Genomic DNA, 19,068 nt, shown 5'->3' on the forward strand with positions numbered 1-19,068 from the left:
CAATATAAAAACAAATACAAATCAAACCGAAAATGACAAATGTCACACAATCGAACTGAACTGTCTTCCACAAACCAACCTGATGACCCGTTGCACTATACCAAAAAACAAAGCGATATAATCGTCATATAGAACCTCCAAAGTACTGTGTGATCTCTCAGTAGTAAAAGTGCAAAACAACGTCTCTCATGATTAACTACCAACTAACCCTCAAATGCGTTAGTTAAAAGAATGTCATCTTTTTTTCCTTCTCAGTTTTTCTCCATATTATTAAATCTACAAATTTATTGTTGTGTTCTATTTACACAAGTGCCTGAAAGAAAATGTGCCTTGAATTTTTCACGTGGATCTTTGTAATGCCATACTAATTAGAAGTTAATTTTGAAAAGGATCATCAAGAAAGTTAAAAGGTTAATTTTGGAAGAAAGTGAAAGTCAAAGGGGTGCTGTAAAAGAGTCAAGAGATGTTTATTAGTCTGTTTGTCTATATAATTTGTTTGATTTAAATTCAAGTGTATCTTAGTTATTAGAATTACTAGTTATTATATTAGAAGTTTGGGTCATTGTATGTTCAGAAAGTTATTAAATATAAATAGATGGTTAGGCTATTAATTTGTATGCAAGTGTCAAGAATTATAATAAACTGAAAAAGTCAATTTTGATGAGATCAGAATTTCATGTTTGTATTGTTTGGCCTGATTTGCAACAATATTTTCTCTATTTCTGAATCTTTTCTCTTTTGTTAGACCAACATTTAGCCTTCTGTTGTTGCTATCTTCTTTCTAGATCAAACTTCAAACCCACCAAATCCACGTAATTAAGCCCAGAGTCATCCATCCACTCAGCATTTCATATCGGGTATATGTATCAAACTATCAATGACTAAAGATTCGTTAAATATAATGAATTGTTGTTGGGGAGTCCGATATGCACAATTACATATGTGACGCAGCGATACACTTTTCGTCAATTACGTAGATCCGGTGTAGTTGCATCCAAATGTAATTATACACACCGTACCACCCACAATCGGGAACATACCATCAAATAAGACCATGAATATTTTTACACTAAAACTAGCATACAATTACGTACATAATTAGTTATTTAGTAATGACTTACGAACTTAGAGCTTGGGATTTTTCTGAAAGCAATTTCTTTATCCTTTGGAATAAGGGTAGGGTAAGGGTAGGGTCTGTCTACATCCTACCATTCTCAAACTCGAATCCTACTAATAGCCTTGTTATTTGTGGAATTTTTATTAAGTATGGTTATAAAACTTTGTTGAATATGTAAAATCTTTAACAACAACCCATCCTTTTGGGGCCGTTGTTGCTTACCTCTTGACGTTTACAAAAAGTAAAATTCTCTCAGTTTCTTAGTTTCTTTGTCTCCGATTTAATTCCTTTAAATATTGATATATTTAAACTATATTTGTAACAACCGAACACGTACACAAATATCCAACAGAAACTTGAACAGCAACCTCAGCATCATGGTTCTTTTATCGACTTATAATATATTTGTATAGTGATTTATATACTTTAATTGGTGTACACGTGAAACTTTGGTGACCAAGTATATAATATCATGGATATTATTTATTAATGTTTTCAACTCAATTATTATATGAATGCCATGTTATTTGGACTACCAACGTTGTATCAGATCTAAGACAGATTTTCGGCGTGGCGTCCTGTTTTTCAAATTGTTACATGAAAACGACCAAAAACAACATATGTATCATAGTTAATTCTTAAAAAGTTCATATGGTTAAGGCTTTCTGTAGGACTTGTTACATTAAATTTTGTTTGATTTATTCAAGTATGAAATAGGTGTGTGAATTTATGATACATGGGAAGGTGAATATGAGGTATTTATGCATCTAACTTAGATACGAAACCATCAAAACGGCTTAGTTTTGACTTTTGATTAAATTCAACTAAAAATATTAAAAAAAACAAAATCAATAGTAAGTTCATTTGCACATGCTTTGGTGTAATTTTCGTGTGCACTCACTTTGGTGTATCATTATTATTTTTTAAAGACGACTACCCGTATTTGAAGAAAATCTCAAGTCAAGACGTAGTAAGAATCCATATGGCAAATAAAAGAAAATTAAATCATGTGTTATTGATGATACTAGTGTGCTTGAGAATCAGCCATATCTTCGTAGTATTCTGCGATCCAACCTTTCATGATATTAATTTCTCTCTTTCTTACATCTCGAAGCCATTGTGGATCTTCATTTGTTGCAAATCTTAGGTCAACATGATGTGCCCCTACCACAACATGAGCAAACCACTTTATATATTAACTGTAAACATTACAATCATAACAAAAATATTTTCCGTACCTTCTTTCTCAACTATAGCAATAATGCTTTTCGATATATTCTTTAGCACCCTGTTCATGTTTATAAACAAACAAAGGATACGATTAGTTCTCAATTCTTACACAAACAAACGCGATCAAGGTTGTTAAAAAAGGAGAGACAGATACCCGCCACCACTCCAAGGGTCTCGTAAACCATTGAAGAATATGATATTACTACCAAAACGTTTTAATACTCTCTCAATATCCTGTTTCATTTGAAAAAAAACATATGCTTAAAGAAAAGAAGATGACAAAAAATCTGAATATGATAGTAGATTAATTAATCACTAATTTTTTTTATCTGGCCTACTAAAATGTTAATTAAATTTAATTTTAATTCTTGCATGTATGAAAAAAGAAGAGGAAATTAGATTGAAATTTTGTATACATACATGACCCCCAAATTCTGTAGTAATCCAAGTGGGCCTTGGTTGGACATTATAAGTTGCTTCACAGTATTCGAAGTGGGCCGCATAGCTATATGTTGAGGCCGGAAATATACTTTCTTCAGTATTTCCTGATGTTGGCATCACCATCTCTGAACAGGCCTGGCCCAAACCATATTAAAATGTCACATTGTCATTGAGCTTTTCAAAGTCAAGACAATATTTTTGGTACTTTTTCTTTAACCGGGTATATTGGTTTTTATTAATCTCAACTATTGTCTTTTGGTCACTGCCGGTCCCAACTAATGAATTGGTTAATGATGGTCCCAGCTTTTAACGTATTTGTTCCTAATGGTCCGCGACTAACAGAATCCTAATGGCGTTAGTTTAAGGTCGTCGGAAAAACGTTTTTGGCCGGAAAAGTCAAATTTGTTGCCGGAAAACACCACCTGAACACCGCAACCACCACCAATTGACTCACCGCCAACCAACTACCACCACTTGAGTACCATCAACCGATTCCGACGATGGTTCTAGGGTTTTCGGCGACCTCAATAAATGGGCTTTTACTATAAAAAGGTCCCTAAAGGTCCGATACAAAGTTACCAAGATGTTTGGGATGAAAATGTTGAGTTTTCGAGGAAAAATTTGAGTTTTCCGGCCAAAAACGTTTTTCCGGCAACCTGAAACTAACGACGTCAGGATTCTGTTAGTCGCGGAACGTTAGGAACAAATACGTTAAAAGTTGGGACCGTCAGTATCCAATTTTTTAGTTGGGACCGGTAGTGACTAAAAGACGATAGTTGGGATTAATAAAAACCAATATACCTTTTAAATAATATGAATTCATAAGAACACCAGATATGACGGTTCGTTTCACAAGGTACCCTAAGTCTCTAATAATGACAATGAAAATAATTTTTACCTGCCATTGCCATCCTCCAAGGTCGTGAGGGTCGGAATCGTCAAGAAGATTAAAGCACGATATATCCCCGGTGTAGTTGTAGTAAACGTTAGCCGCACGATACAACTTTGCAAATGTGTCATTTCCAAACTTAGGGTTGTCAATCGCCTTACACATCTATTATTTCAGTAGAATTAGTCATGCTATTTTAGTTGATCTAAATATGTATGAACATAGATTTAAATGTGAAAAAAGCCGAATATATGCATAATTGTTTGGTGTTTATAAACATACCGCTAAACAATAACTCAGTTTCATATGACATTTTATAGAGTATAAGTTTTTTTACTCCAATTTTTCTTTAAAAAATTTGTTTTCTAGTTGTTACGGATTATTTGTTAAAAATCTTTCATTCTTATATTTATTTAAGGAAAGGATAATATACAGAGAGAGTGCGATTTAAATATAACTATCAGTTACCTAGAATTCAAAATGACAATTGACATCTTATCTGGTAGATTCCTTCCAACTTACTTCTTTTATAATCTTATCAGAAATTAGATAAAGACAATTCCTATTTGATATAGCTATTTGTCTCTTTTCGGTCTCTCACAAAGGTACTCTAATTATAAAGACTAAAAAGTGATTATTTACGCATTCATTACTTTCAATTTTGTACGCAATTTATTTCGTGATAAATATTAATACGTTCATAATTGAAAGAACCGTATTATATAAAAAAATTAGTGGAATCCGTAACAACTAGAAAACAAATTTTTTAAAGAAAAATTGGAGTAAAAAAACTTATACTCTATAAAATGTCATATGAAACTGAGTTATTGTTTAGCGGTATGTTTATAAACACCAAACAATTATGCATATATTCGGCTTTTTTCACATTTAAATCTATGTTCATACATATTTAGATTAACTAAAATAGCATGACGTTTACATAATTTTTTATCTACCACTTTCAAATAATTAAATACAAGTTTATTATACAGTTCTCGTAATTGTTAGCATGTTATAATTTGGTTATGAAATAAACAGCTCTCTATACAAACATATAAAATTATGTACAATGTTTTTATCTAAAGTCTAGAGTGAATAAAACAAAATACCTGTTTGATGGGATAAGCCGGCATTGGAGCAAGAAAATTGGATGGAGTTGGATAATCCGTCATTGCAGTATAAATAAATGCCGTTGAAAGCCAACCTTCAAGATAATCACCTCTAATAAAATTTCTGCAACACATATTTATTTATTTGTTATGATATTAAAAGTTTCAAAATTATTTTCTTCAAAACCAAGTTAAATATTGTAAACGAGTTTTATAACATACTTGCATACATGAAATGACTTCCGGAGTAACTCGAGTCCTTGATGCGTAGTAGCCGTCTGCTCGATCTCGCCCCACGACCCTTTTAATACTTTGTAACAGTTCTCGCTCTCACTCTGATATTTTTATATCATCAAAGTTTCATTATTTTTTTTTTTTGCTCTTTTGTATTTTACAAAAAGTTAAAAGGATAATAATTATGCATATTTGATGCACGATAGAGCTATAGGGGTCCGAGTCGATTGACTCTTTGCCCGTCCAGTTTTCATTATAATTTGGATGTTTAACGTCAAAGTTCTCCTGTAATTGGTGTAGTAACTAAAACGGGTGTGAAAAATAAAAATTCAATTGTAACCTCTATTTAAAATTTTTGTTACCACCGGTTTGTCAAAGATATTTACTAAAACCCGAGTGTTTTATCTTTTAAACGAATAAGGAAAAATATGGTATTTAAATTAAAAAAGAAGAATACCCTAAAGTCTTGTGTTATTATATTGTTGAAGCTATATTGAGATGTGATGTTCTCAAATTGAAGGATAGGGGAGGAAGATGCCAATGCACCAATAGCTACATGTGGATATTTTAGTCTGAACCATGCTGCCAACACTACATAGCAACAAAAAACCAGTTTACACCTTCATTTTATGCAATTTTAAATTCATAATAATACTAATAATGCATACAAAAATGTACAAATAATAATTTAAATTTTAAACAAATTAAATAAAGAAAGAAATCATACTTCCACCATAGGAACCTCCAAAGACAATAACAGGAGAATCTATGGCTGTCAAGTTGTTCTTGAGATTAACAATGAGGGTTGCATAATCAGCCAATGCTTGTGTTGAACTCAAGTATCCAAGAGTGTTTGAATTATTGTATGCTTTCTTTTTATCACCTACATATGGTATTGATTTACCATAGTACCTATGCTATAATCATACTTTCCAAATTTAGAAATACATAAACATTTAGCAAATGAGAATTAAAAGTCGAATACCTCTATGAACACGAGAAGGGCTTTGAACTCAGGCGCAATATCATACATGAATCCCGTGTTTTGAGCAAACCATTCAATATCGCCTTCATTCCCAGTGTATACGAAGATAGGAGCACTGGTCTTGGGGCCGCCCCAGAAGCTGTCGTTGACTAGATATCGTTGTTGGAACGTTTGGTAACTTTGAGGATTATAATTGAAGTGATCAAGAATTTGTGTGAAGTATTTTGTTTTGTAAAGATTGTTATTGCTAGGTAGAGAAAATAATGATTTGGGATGGGTGATTGAAGAAGGAAAGTACCTAGGTTGAAACTTAGCAAAAGATGAAGGACCATATTGTAAAAATACTAGTGTAAAGAAGAAGGGTAGCATCCATGGTGCCATTCTTGTTTCATAGTCTCTCAAAGAGAAGAAATTATAAGGTTGTATAAACTTTTGAGTAGTTGGAAGTTTTTGATTAGGACAAAACCCTAAAGTGTACAAGTTTTGATGCATGATTTACATTTTTAATAACAATAATGTTGTTTGGATTTTGGTGATCACCTTGAAAGTAACATTTGGACTTTGTTTATGCAATTTTTGTGACTCTTGTGGGAAGAAAACAAAAGAGGGTTAAGAGTGGACCTTTTGATTGGTCCATGTTGGATCAAGCTTTGAAGATTCTATTTATATGGACAATATTAATTTGTAGAAACCATGCTAAGACATATATTAAATGTTGCTTTAAATACTTTACCGATGATAGTTTAAGGATTAGACTAATTGATAACATTTTGGTCCGCAGAGGGTTAATGGATGTGTATCCGTGTAGTTATGTCGATGTCCTCCATTAATACGTGTTAAGTCTTTTGTTGACAATTTTCGTTCGGCTTGTTTTATTTCTGATGAGTTAGGTAACGGTTAAATATGAGGCTGGATTTTCATAGGGTTATTGCTAACTTGTGATAAATAAGAAATAAATTGGATATAAGATATTCTATAATGCAAAAAATACATTGAATTGCAAGATTAACATTTGTGCTCAAATGACGGGTTGAATTGATGAACCAAGACATGAATCACATATTAATTTATTTCAAAGCTATGAATCCTATCCCCACCCCACCCAAAAAAAAATATTAAATAAATAAAAATAAAATAGTGTAACTTCAGCACAACCTATTTATTAAAGGTCATACTAAGCACGACCTTTTTATTAAACTAATTTAAGGCAATAATCAATAATATGTCGCAACAATCTAATAAAACATAACAAATAGTTTAAATGCCATAAACTACCCGCAACAGGGTCCTTGGCTCCCACGAACGCATACAAACGCAGGGGATGCGTTCGTCTCACTATAGGTGGTTTGTAGTGGATGCGCTCGTTTGAATGGACGACTACGAGCGATGTTGTGAGCCCATTTCAACTTTATTGTTATTGTGATTTGTAAAACATGTCCGGTGATAATTCACTACCAATTTGGGCTTCTGATATCCTCAAATTTGGGTTGCATGAGAGAACCCACATATCATTATATCATGAGAAACTGTAGCTATATTACAACATCAACTTATATAAATCCAAAACTTTCAAAATCTTCAAAACAACTACCATTATGAATATAAAAAATGGTAATGATGCTAAAACTTTTTTAGATCTCTTCATTGAGATTATGAGGCCTGAGCTATATCAAAAAGACTAGGGATTAGGGACAGCCCAATACGTTTATCTTTGCCAAGTATAGCCCAACGTTGAGCCCATGTGCTTTCCTTAAAAATATGTATTTTAATTTAATTTAAGATATTTGCGAATAAATTGTGGCAAGTTATTGCTTTTTTTTTTGGACGGCAAATCTCTCACTCGATTCTTATATTACATTTATTTTTATAGACATAAAACTTGAATCCATAACTTTTAAAACAAATCTTTATCCACACTGTCATATTACGATACCTAAGACCATTTGGTTATTGATTTTTATTATACGACATTTCATATGATTTAAAAAATATATTTAAAAGAAACTTTTTAAAGATCAAAAGTTATGGTTAATAATGTAAATTAATCTTTTGGTTAATAATAAAAATTGTTTTTTAAACTTGCATCGCTAGATGCTATTGCGTCAAATACCGTTTTAGTAAATTAATCTAATTCATTTCTTGAAAACACATATATGGAAACTAGAAGTATCAATGTAATTAGGCATCGTATCTTTGACATAAGCATGACTGTAACGAGTAGAGGCTTGATGTAAAACCTCTATCGTAAAATAACAATTTTGATGAGGTACTCTTTGATTCAACTTCACGGCTAATTACCATATTTTTGCATGCTATTCGTCGTCTTTATAGTTCATACTTCATGTTCTCTCAAACTCTTGTTCATTTTCTTGATTCCACTTCAAATAGTCCAAGTTGATTTTCATCATATGTTCGGTATCTTGTTGGTACGTCTCTTCTATCGTTTTATATGACGTCAAGATAAAACAGAGATTGTCACATACTTAAAGTTAGCAAGTATGCATGTTTTAAACCAAAAAAAAAACAAATTTATGTTTGTGGAATCATATTTAAAACAATTTATTTAAATCGTGAGAGAATTTTAAAATTTCCTGGTTATTTATTTCGACAAAAAGCTAACGAGCTGGTGGTTGGGTGGCATACTAACATGGGCAAGATCAGGTGTTTCATCTAGTTTTAGCAGGATAATAAACCAGACGATTAAGTGACTTTCCCTAGTTAATTCAATTAATTGTAGTATAATGCAAAAACATTAAATAAGATTATATTATGGAGAAAATACTGAAAAACTACCGTCATTGTTATTAGATTCACTAGAAAGCAGAACCTTATATTGTGCAGATCCTTTAAGGTTGTCTTTATGAACATTTTCACCAAATCAGATGAATCCCACTCAACTCGTATGTCTAAATCACCGTTTGCAGATCAACTGACATGATTCAACATGTTTAAAGACGCAAAGGATAGATAAAGTGCCTACTTTGAATGCACTCTATAATTCTATATAGCAATGTTTATATGTGCATATTTCACCATAATATCAGTGCACTCTACATAGTAATGTTTCATTGTTTCTATTTATTAATTTAAAATAAACTGTGACTATTCACAAAAATGGATATGCTCTCTTTGACAAAGTGATCAATGGAATATATAAATATATTGAATGGCTATACGAAAAAATCATCTTAGGATCAAGATCCATAGCATATAATACATAAAGGGAAAATTTTATTTGTTGTAGCTTTTGTAATATACTTTGTTTAACGTCTTGTAACGCTTTTGGCTTCTTTGTTAATTGCAGATAATCTTATCTCAAGAAAAGCAAATTCAGAAACTTAAAACACTTGTGCAGAGTCTTCAAGAACAGTTGGTACAGTGCAAGAACAAGGATGAGTTTGTAAATGATACCACAGGTTCTTTGACTGAAGTATTTAATGATCCCAAACAACAGCAAATCATGGAGTAGTCAATATCACTTTTCTTGTGTAAGTAATGCACGGTACTAAATTTTGGACCAACCGCATAAAAAGCTACCAACTTTTTTTAGCCAAAAAAAAACCCTTCTAAGCAGTTAAAATCAATGGCATGTCAATACTTTTGTTGACGCTGTTGGCTTTTTCTGATGTGGGATTTGGAAACATTTGCCTTAAAACAAAAGTTTGAAACTTTGATGGTCTTCTTGGCTTCACTATTGTTAGGAATGCAAGTGAACCGAACAAACACAAATGGAGCATTTTTGTGTTCGTTTGTTTTAACTTTAAGCGAATAAGCGATTGAACACGAGCAATTAAATGAATGGAATTTTCTTGTTTGTGTTCGTAAGTTCGTTCATTAAGAAAATGCGTGTGTTTGTGTGTTAACAGCATGAACGAAGGGTTCACGAAAGTAAGCGAAAGATATCAACTGAACATAGATGAAAGAATACAATTGAGCTAAAACCAATTAATAATAATAAAATGTGAACAATTATGTATTGGGCCTAAAAGGTTATTGAAACTAGCCTACATTGTAATGGGCCGAAAAAATTAAAATGAAAACGTGAGTTTTCATGTTCTTTCGTTTAACTACATTTATTAAATAAATGAACTTCTCGCCGAACAGTTCGATGAGCGTTTGGTCGTTTACAGGCTTAGCTATTGTTGTAAATTTTGTATAAATTTGCAATTTAATATGTACAACCACCTTTGTTCTACAGTTATTTTAGAAAAATAAGAAACAACCCCCTTCATTATATGGTGTCAGTTGGATTGTCTGTTTTATCTCAGACAAAGGCTTTATTAATTGAACCCTTGAACACTCAGGAGAGTTGAGTATGTATCTACTGTTACAGGGTGTAATTTAATTTATAGATAAACATTGCACCCAAATTAGTTACATTTCCTGTTTCGTTTCAGATTTGGGCTTTATTAATTAAATTTTTTTATTTAATACTATTTTCTTTACTTTTTATGCAAATGAAGTTACTCACCCGTAGGGTCGTAAACGAGCCAAGCTGGCCCGTGAGCTACTCGAGATTGGCTTGTTAAAAGCTTGAATCGATCCGAGCTTAAACGAGCTTGAGCCTTAATAATAAGTTTGTTTGATAGCGAGCCTGAGTCCAAGGTTCACTTATCGAGCTCAAACTGGCTTTCAAGCCTATTATTTATATGTTTTTCATTTGATGCATTAAATATATATTTCTATAATAATATTTATTATATATAATAAAGTTATGATAAAAGTAACTAAATAATATATATTATGTTTTATATAAAAATTATAGTTATATATATATATATATATATTAACTATTAAAAATGTAGATTAATAAATGATAAACGATAGAAGGCCGAGTTGAGCTCAAGCTTGAAAAAATAACTCACGAGCCGAGCTAGAGCCTTTAGAAAAAAAGCTCCAAAAAGTTGAACTCGAGCTCTCGTAAGTCAACACTAGCTGAGCTTGACCCAAGCCCGACTCCTTTGCACCGCTACTTGCTTGTTGATCCGTTTGGATTTTAGAGCACTAATACTACTTTGTGTATCATGTGTAAAATTGCAGATTGATCAAAGATGTGGGAGAGTAACTGTAATCATCAAACCATCAACCCAAATTATATATTTAATGTTTGCATATTAGTAAATGGTAAACTGTAAGTATGTGAATTTGAGATGTTTTCGGGGCTAGTTAACCAAAGCCCGTATCATGTTACCGTAATTATTAATTTATGTCGGCGTCTTTGATATGATTATGCATCATTTCTACATCATTTAATGGATGCTTCTAACTTTTCATAATTGTGTACTTGAGAAAAATGGGTGGTGTTTTTTCATCATTTCATGAACCAGTTCTAGTTCTTTGTTGGGTCAAAATCAGATGTACACCCAACTTATAGTTTTAAGTTTATTTTTAATGTTAAGGGGCTTTTCTTTCAACTTCTATATTAATATTAGTGTGTTTAGATTAAAATGAAATGTGGCAGTTGAGGTGAGAGCACGTGACATAATAAAGAGTCACGTGATGAGAAATAAGCAGTTTCCAAAATCTGTTGTGGTAAATGTTATTGGTGGGATGATTTAATAAGGATTGTAGATGAGACAATAATAAGGGTCATGGGAAACTGGAACCATATTTATTCGAAGACATTAATAGATAGGTTGCTCTGAATCACCATTGTAATTTAAGTTTTGTAAACACATGAATTAAATTGTTGAGATGGAAGTTTGGTTAGCATTTAAATGTAAATTCCTTAAGTGGTTGGTTTGACAACTTTCATTTAGAATTAAAACTTGTTTCCAATCTAGGTGAACTAGAATAAATTTACATTTTTTGTTTATCATGGGATTCGAACCCTTGCCACTAAATGAAGAGACACATTTCTTAACATCTTGTTGCCGCTAAACCAAACGCCCTTTGATAGTGAACTAGAATCAAATCGATAATTTTAACTTTTAATAACTAAACTTGATCTGGATAATACTGTTATAGTTTATGTATCTGTCTGTTATCTGAATAGCTTGAAAATGTGAACTTCTGAAGTTTGATTGAGGACGCATCAGTGCAGTTCTAACATTGGTTAGCGAGGTGTAAAGATGATCATATAAACATAAATATGAATAGTTTTATTTGATCCACTCTTTGATGTTTTTAGTTAACTCCAATGCTTAATCGAGCTATTTCACAACCAATGGATTTAATTCGCATGACTGGGCATCTATGGTGTAGTCGCGGTGGTTAGGCATTGGGGTGGTTGAATACTGAAGAGATGTGATGGTTTAGTTCGTCAAAAGACTCATGGTGTGTGATGCTTCAAGAAATATGGTGCATCAAACCTGACAAGTGTGGTGTTTCCTTGAAATCGCATTAGCTCAAATGTAAACCACATGAATAGTCACAATGGTTAGCGAAGAGTTGCAAATCCAATCTAAGGGGCACGTAGTTGCGTATAAAAGGCAGTCTCTCAATTCATTTTTCACACATATTCCTCTCAAAAACTCACTTTTTACTACAAACTTGTAATTGCTACATAAACAATATTTAAGCAAACCAACATCGTTAAAATCTCACTAATCTACCCGGGTTATCTTTTTTATTGTGCAAAAGTCGCCTTGTGGATAAATAAGTAAATAAATAAATAAATAGAAAGTGGAATGAAAGAAAGAAACAAGAGGAAAGAATACACTTTTTTAGTGTTTTTAAGAAGGAAGAATGAAAGGGAAGAAACACCATAAATAAATAGATTATTTTTGATTTGATGTATAACTTGGTAAAAAAAAGAATTGTTATTATTGAAGTCCTGTTTTTTAAATAAAGTTAAATATAAAATATGAATGAATTTATCATTAATTTAATCTCAATGGCAATTTCAATAGAAGAAAGGTTAGTAAAATATCCTATAAATACTTTAATTTTCTTTTTCATAGTAAAAGCATATTATCGTTATATGCCAATACTACAGACATGACGCGATGGGACACTTCACATTAAGCGACAAACAATACATCACTAATCTAAACAATGTCTTCTAAACGGTTAATGACTAAAGACAATTTACAAAGTCCCAATACTTTTAGCAAATACATATGTGATTACACTACACTTTACACTAATAACATAATTGTCTCAACTTTAATTCTCCATATTTATCAAACTTGATTAAAAAATTAAGGCCAACAAGCACGTAGAAGCGATCAATGACATGAAGAGTTAAGGCAAGATCATAATTTAATGTTATTACATTTGAGACCACAAATATTCATATGTTGAGGAACCTTGAAGAAAAAGTTGTTCATAAAATGATATGAACTTGATTTAGATAAATATTGACAACAAACACAATTATAGTATACTAAAGGATATGAATTAATGACGTTAAAATTTCAAGCACTCAACTTCCACCGTTATCTTAATTTCCAACCCCCCACATAGCCTGTATTTAAATTTCATGAAGGTATAAAGATACAGATGAGTCATAGAAAGATAGACATACGCATATATATAGTATGGATAATATTGGAAGATACTAAAAAACATATATTTGCATGCATGTCGAGATTTTGACTCATACATAAGTGGAAAACCCTTAAAACATATGTGCCTATATAACTAATTATACAAATAAAATATATGTTCTTGTGTCCTTGATTTGGTTGTGGATCCATAATTATTTTACTCGAGTTGTTCTTCGAAAACATGTTGAATGAGGATTACTTTGTCGAGGTAGACATTTATCAGAATAAATAAATGTTGAGAACTGCAAGAATCGTATAATAACATTTTTATCTATTGCTTTAAATGTACACTAGAGGGTGTTGCATGACAGCCTATTTAGAGAGGATGGACCACTCATATGAGTAGAGTGCATGACTTCTAAACCATATGACAACAACACCGCTACCTCATGTGAGTATGGTGTATGGCTTCATTTCATAGCAAATGTTTATCATATAGAATAGATTCAATGTCAAATGTTGGAGAATTAAAATGAATTAATAATTAATTTATTACACACGTTGGTTGGTGCTACCGGTGATTTGTAATTTTTGGTTATTTAAGGATAGAAATGAGGTAACCATGTAGGAATGACTGGTGCATTGTTAGTACCCATGAGTGCTTATTTCCCCCTTATTATCTTATTAAATCATTAATGCATTGAACATAAGGCTATGTGTAGTGAAGAGGCGACAAAATGAGGGAGATTTTTGACACGTGGTCAAGGGGGTGATATGTAGCCGGGGGGGGGGGGGGGTGTTGTAGCCAACAAATCGCCCCACCCTCCAATACATAGCCACATCAGCATCCATCACACAACCTGACGACAAATATATGCCCCTCCCCCCCACTTATCGTCGGGGGGGGGGGGGGGGGGGTCCTCGCCCATTGTCGCCTCTATTTGCCCCCGCTACTCTTGGCCTAAGTGTTTTATGCGGTTGTCAACATAAAATTGGTTCTTAAAAGTATGTGTCCGTGCTTGTTGATAATAATATTATACCAGATTACCTATAAAAAAATTATCTCGGGTCACTTAAATCTGATATCCAAAGCTTGAGTTCGTCAATGGTTCTCTCGTATTAGCCAAAATTATGAATGAAAAAAAAAGAAAGAAAAAACCTACAAATTCATTTGTATCACCTTAAAATGTTCATAATTTAATCTACGACTTAAAACTCTTTATTGTCAAGGTGGCTGAAGAAACACTAAGTGACCCCGGGCAGATTACGGATAATCTGGGGGCTAAGTAATGTTTCCCACGAGGGTTAGGTCCGGCGAAGATGGATGTTCTTCAGATGACCTGCAAAACAGACCGTGAGCTCGTCACTGAGAAGAGGGGGGTTCCTCCTTGTGACCACCCTCCGGCGTGAGAATCAGACTAGATTGCTTTGAATATAAGTGTATATTGAGAGAAATAGCTAGTGAAGGTAAGATGATGATACCGTTCCAAGGTGTTGGAGTATTTATAGCCGAAGGTAGGTTTCCAAGCAGGTACAGCCAGCTGTATAATATTCCTTTTCTACCAACTGTGGGCTACGCACGTGCCATGCTGGTTGGTGGGTAGGCAGCGGCTGATAGTGACAAGGCCGGCTGTGTACTGTTCCTTTTCCGCCGGCTATGTACTATTCTTTTTCCGCCGGCTGTGTACTGTTCCTTTTCCACCAACTGCAGGCTATGTACGTGCCACGACAAGGGTTGGTGAGTAGGCAGCGGCTGATAGTGACATTTTGTACTAGAGCGTGCTCCTCCTCGTACTGTTGTCGATGAGCTGTCACCCTGTGATTGGTTCATGGGCTGCTCTGGTCAGATCTTGTCTATTTTGTCTATACCTTGGCAGGTATAGTACAAAAGACCTTCCAGAAGCGTACAGACTGGCTCATTTGGGCGGGAGTATTCCCGCCTTGCTCATTCCTTCAAGTGACACTGAATTATTGAGTTAGTGCCTTGTGCGTGTAGCCTTGCTATTAGTGCGGGTAGCCTTCCCTGATGGCTTGTATCCGCAGCTGCGGGAACAGGCGGGGTACTTCACCATTGGGAGGCTTTTCCTGCGGGAACAGCTGGCGTACTGCGCGTAAGGTCTTCATCTCTGAGCATGGTGGGTCCTGCGGGACCAGTTGGTCCTTGCGCAGACGTCCCTCTTCAAGGTGAGTCTTGCGGGTCCAACTGGGCTCTGCTGGGACCTACCTCTTCAAGTCCCCCCAGTCCAATGTTCTTCTCATGAATTGTTAATAAGTGAGGTGAACTTTTGGACTTAAGCAAGGGGTTTTGAAAAGGGTTTTTAGTTTTAAGGTTTTCCGTGGGGATTCTTCCCGCGGTTTTCCTAATGTCACTCGCAGAAATTCCCGACTTTTCTGCCTGATCTTTGGTTGTGATGCGGGTAGGTGTTTAACCCCTTCGCACATCGGGAGCGTTGAGTTTCACTTGCATAGATTCTTCACGAGATTTTGGTAGTTTCGGACATAGTGATCAGTTATGTTAAACCACCAATTCCGCCTTGAAGTTTCAAACAAGGTAGTTCTCAACGTTCCCGCTATGCGGAGGTGCTATTTCTCTTTCCGCAAGCACGGTCCAGAAGATCCTTCTTGGTTTCAATTCCCTGCAAGTGCTAAGTATGTGAAGGGTTTCGCCTTGACACTGTACCCGCACTCGTCTTATAGTTTCTTTACTTCCAAGGTATTCTTGGCTTCAATTCCCTGCAGGTGCTAGGTATGTGAAGGGTTTCGCCTTGACACTGTACCCGCACTTGTCTTACGGTTTCTTGGATACCAAGGTAAGGGGGTATATTCCCTCTTATTTTTGAATCTTTGAATCTTTTTGAATTTCTTTGAAATTCGAAGAGTTAGTGAAAGGATAAGAACAGTCCAAACTGTTGAAGGGACGTTAGTGTCCGACAGTTTCTTCTGACAGTTTCAGGACGTGCAGGAAGTTATGACGACGTGACAGTATATGGTCATTCCAGACGCTTTTTCAGGCGCGTGGGCGCGATTTTTCGGGCGCGTGGGTGCGGATTTTACGGCGTGCGTCCTGTCAACAGCTGTTGCCAGCTTGCTTTTTCCACGTGTCATAGTTTCATTGCACCTTCGTTTTTCTCTCTCCCCCGCATTAAATTTATCGCATTCATTGCGATGAGTATATAAAGGGGGAGAGGGTTCATCTTAATCCACACTTTCACTTCTATCTTCTTCTTCTAAACGATTTCCGGCGAATACTCTAACTTTCTGTCGAGCATTCTCCTGAAATCGTTCTTCTTTACCTCCAAAACATGTCTTCTACTCACGATCCAGAAGCTACCGCCGAGGAGTCTGACGTGTACGTCGAGAATCCGACGTCTACGTCTGATAAGGATGATAAGAGCACTGCTGGCGAATGCCAGTGCGCTCTTACCGCCGAGCTTTATCAGTACATCGTCAGGAAGTTCATGCTCGAGCCGTTCGAGCCTGAGTTTCCTGAGCCTCACCAGACAGTGTATGATGCCCCCAAGGGCAAAATAGGGGTATATGCTGCCTTCTTCGTCTATGGGAATCTCAGGTTCCCATTGACGAAGTTTGTATACCGTGTTTTGGAGAGACACGGTGTACACCTGACGGAGGTACACCCAATGGCGATCGCCAAGATCCGCCATTTTGAATGGGTGTGCCTCATTCTTGGCGTGGAGCCCCATGTCGACCGCCTGATGACCTTCTACTCCTGGAGGTGCATTCAAGGCTGGTACACCCTGGTTACCCGGATCAAGGGTTTGAAGATCTGCGCTACCGAGCGCAGTCTTCGGTCTTGGAAGCGGGAGTTCTTTTACATCTCTGCCCATGTCGTCCCCATAGCGATGGCATTCAAGAACGGGAGAGCACTCCCCAGCCTTCACGCCTCCAACTACCAGGAGGCGGAATGGTTCTCCAAGATTTCCCGGATCCAGACTCCGGTTTACCGCTTTGCGGAGTCCGGTATGGTGATGCTCGGGATGAGCCGGGTGTGGAAGGATGCTGGGGCAGAGGCGCCACAGATTCCCATCGTCCTCGAATACGGTTTGAACTTTATCCCTTACGGTATGCTCCGTCTTCTTTGCTGATTTAAGGTTTCTTCTAACTGTTTGTCTTTTTATTTCAGAGGGGAATGATTTGCGATCGCTCCTGCATCCGCGGGAGGCTGGTGGTCCCGCTCGGCTGGGTAGTCGTGCTCTTGACGAGAACGAGTTGCCCATCCTTGAACAGACGGCGGATCGGTTTGTGGAGGTCTACCCGCCAGGCCACGAGATACTGAGCGCCACGCGACCAGGTAAAAGATTATTCAACCCTCGCCCTCTCAATGCTCAAACCTCTGCTGGAATTCCTCTAATCTTGTCATCTTCTGATGAGGAATCCGCAGATGGTTCTTTCCTCGCGCGGAAGAAGAAGGCTGCTGGCGGGAAGGGCAAGGCGAAGGTCGCCTCAACTGCCGATCAGGGGAACCGGTCTGAGTCGGAGACCGTGAGTGAAGAGGCGACGGGGAACCCTGGTGGTGGTGAGACCACTGTTCCGGAGGTTGAGACAGTTGTCACCTCCGGGCAGCCCAGTACAGCGACGGTGACCGGCGTGAAGAGGCCGGCTCCATCGGGTTCGTCCCCGCCTGTTCGCACCTTCAAGCTCAAGAGGACTCGTAAGTATAAACTTCCTTTATCTTAACTGCATATCTTTCCGCCATTATACTTATATATCTTGTCTTCGTGCAGGCGTGGATGCTACCGCATTCCAGAGTGGAGCGGGAGGGAGCAGCTCTGGACCCATGAAGGTAGGTTTGGTCAACCTACCCGAGGCGATGACCCAGGCGGCTACGCCTGTTAGCAGTATTGGTTCAGTTGCTCATCCCGTTGAGCCAACTGTTCCAACTGCAACATCACCCCCGCCGGCTGTCAGTGCCATTTTCACAGAATCCTTCACTGAGCCGGCGGTGGTTTCTCTTGCGGGTTCTTCCGCCGCCACGGCCACGGTTGTGAGTTCACCTCCGGTGAGTTCACCTCCGTTGGTTTCCACCGCGGCGGCCTCCATCATGCCTCCTCCGGCGCCGGCGACTACGGCCGGTCCTTCAGGTATGTTTGGTGTTGGGGCGTCTAGCCAATCCTCGCCTCCTTCCCGTCTCCCTGACCTTTTGGATGGATATCCCTTGGGTTCAGGTGATGGGTTTGGTGGCTATCGGCCTGTTGTCGACCCTACAGGTGCGTAGGGTTATTTTGGCCTATATCCCTTTTATCATTTCTCTCTCTTAACTGTTTTTTGTTTTATTGCAGTCCGTGATTCCAACGAGGTATACGCTCCTCGGTGGAATATCCGCCGGGGAACGACCCTCCGGACTGCTGAGGAGTGCGTCGAATGGGCGCCCCACGCCGCCCCAAGCGGTGCGCTGGGAGAAGCCATGGCCAGCTACCAGGAGGGTAGGCTGTCCAACGAGCTCCGAATCCTCCTCGCCCGGATGCAGCCGCGCGTCGAGCTACTTTGTCGTGAAAACGATAAGTTAAAGACGGCGCGTAGCCTTGAAGTGGCTTAGGCGCGGGCTATCCGGGAGGAGAATGCGAAGCTTGCCGCCGTTGCTGCGGAAAAGGAGAAGGCCTTCAAGGCCCTCGAGG

The 19,068-nt window shown here is 36.9% G+C and overlaps 1 protein-coding gene across 1 annotated transcript; it reads right to left on the reverse strand.

The window, feature by feature from the left end:
* Positions 1-2,054: 2,054 nt before the first annotated feature.
* Positions 2,055-6,386, reverse strand: LOC143532166 (uncharacterized). Its single transcript, XM_077027293.1, has 10 exons — positions 6,006-6,386; positions 5,748-5,937; positions 5,478-5,611; positions 5,009-5,121; positions 4,787-4,910; positions 3,687-3,842; positions 2,768-2,923; positions 2,502-2,581; positions 2,356-2,405; positions 2,055-2,281 (listed from the first exon to the last, which is right to left on the reverse strand). Exons 1-10 carry the CDS (start codon positions 6,384-6,386, stop codon positions 2,142-2,144), a joined length of 1,524 nt encoding a protein of 507 aa, XP_076883408.1. The 3' UTR covers positions 2,055-2,141.
* Positions 6,387-19,068: the final 12,682 nt, after the last annotated feature.

This window comes from Bidens hawaiensis, unplaced genomic scaffold (assembly GCF_021521415.1).
Source record: "Bidens hawaiensis isolate Kalapana, Puna unplaced genomic scaffold, B.hawaiensis_p1.1 tig00009385_1, whole genome shotgun sequence".
Taxonomy (NCBI): domain Eukaryota; kingdom Viridiplantae; phylum Streptophyta; class Magnoliopsida; order Asterales; family Asteraceae; genus Bidens; species Bidens hawaiensis.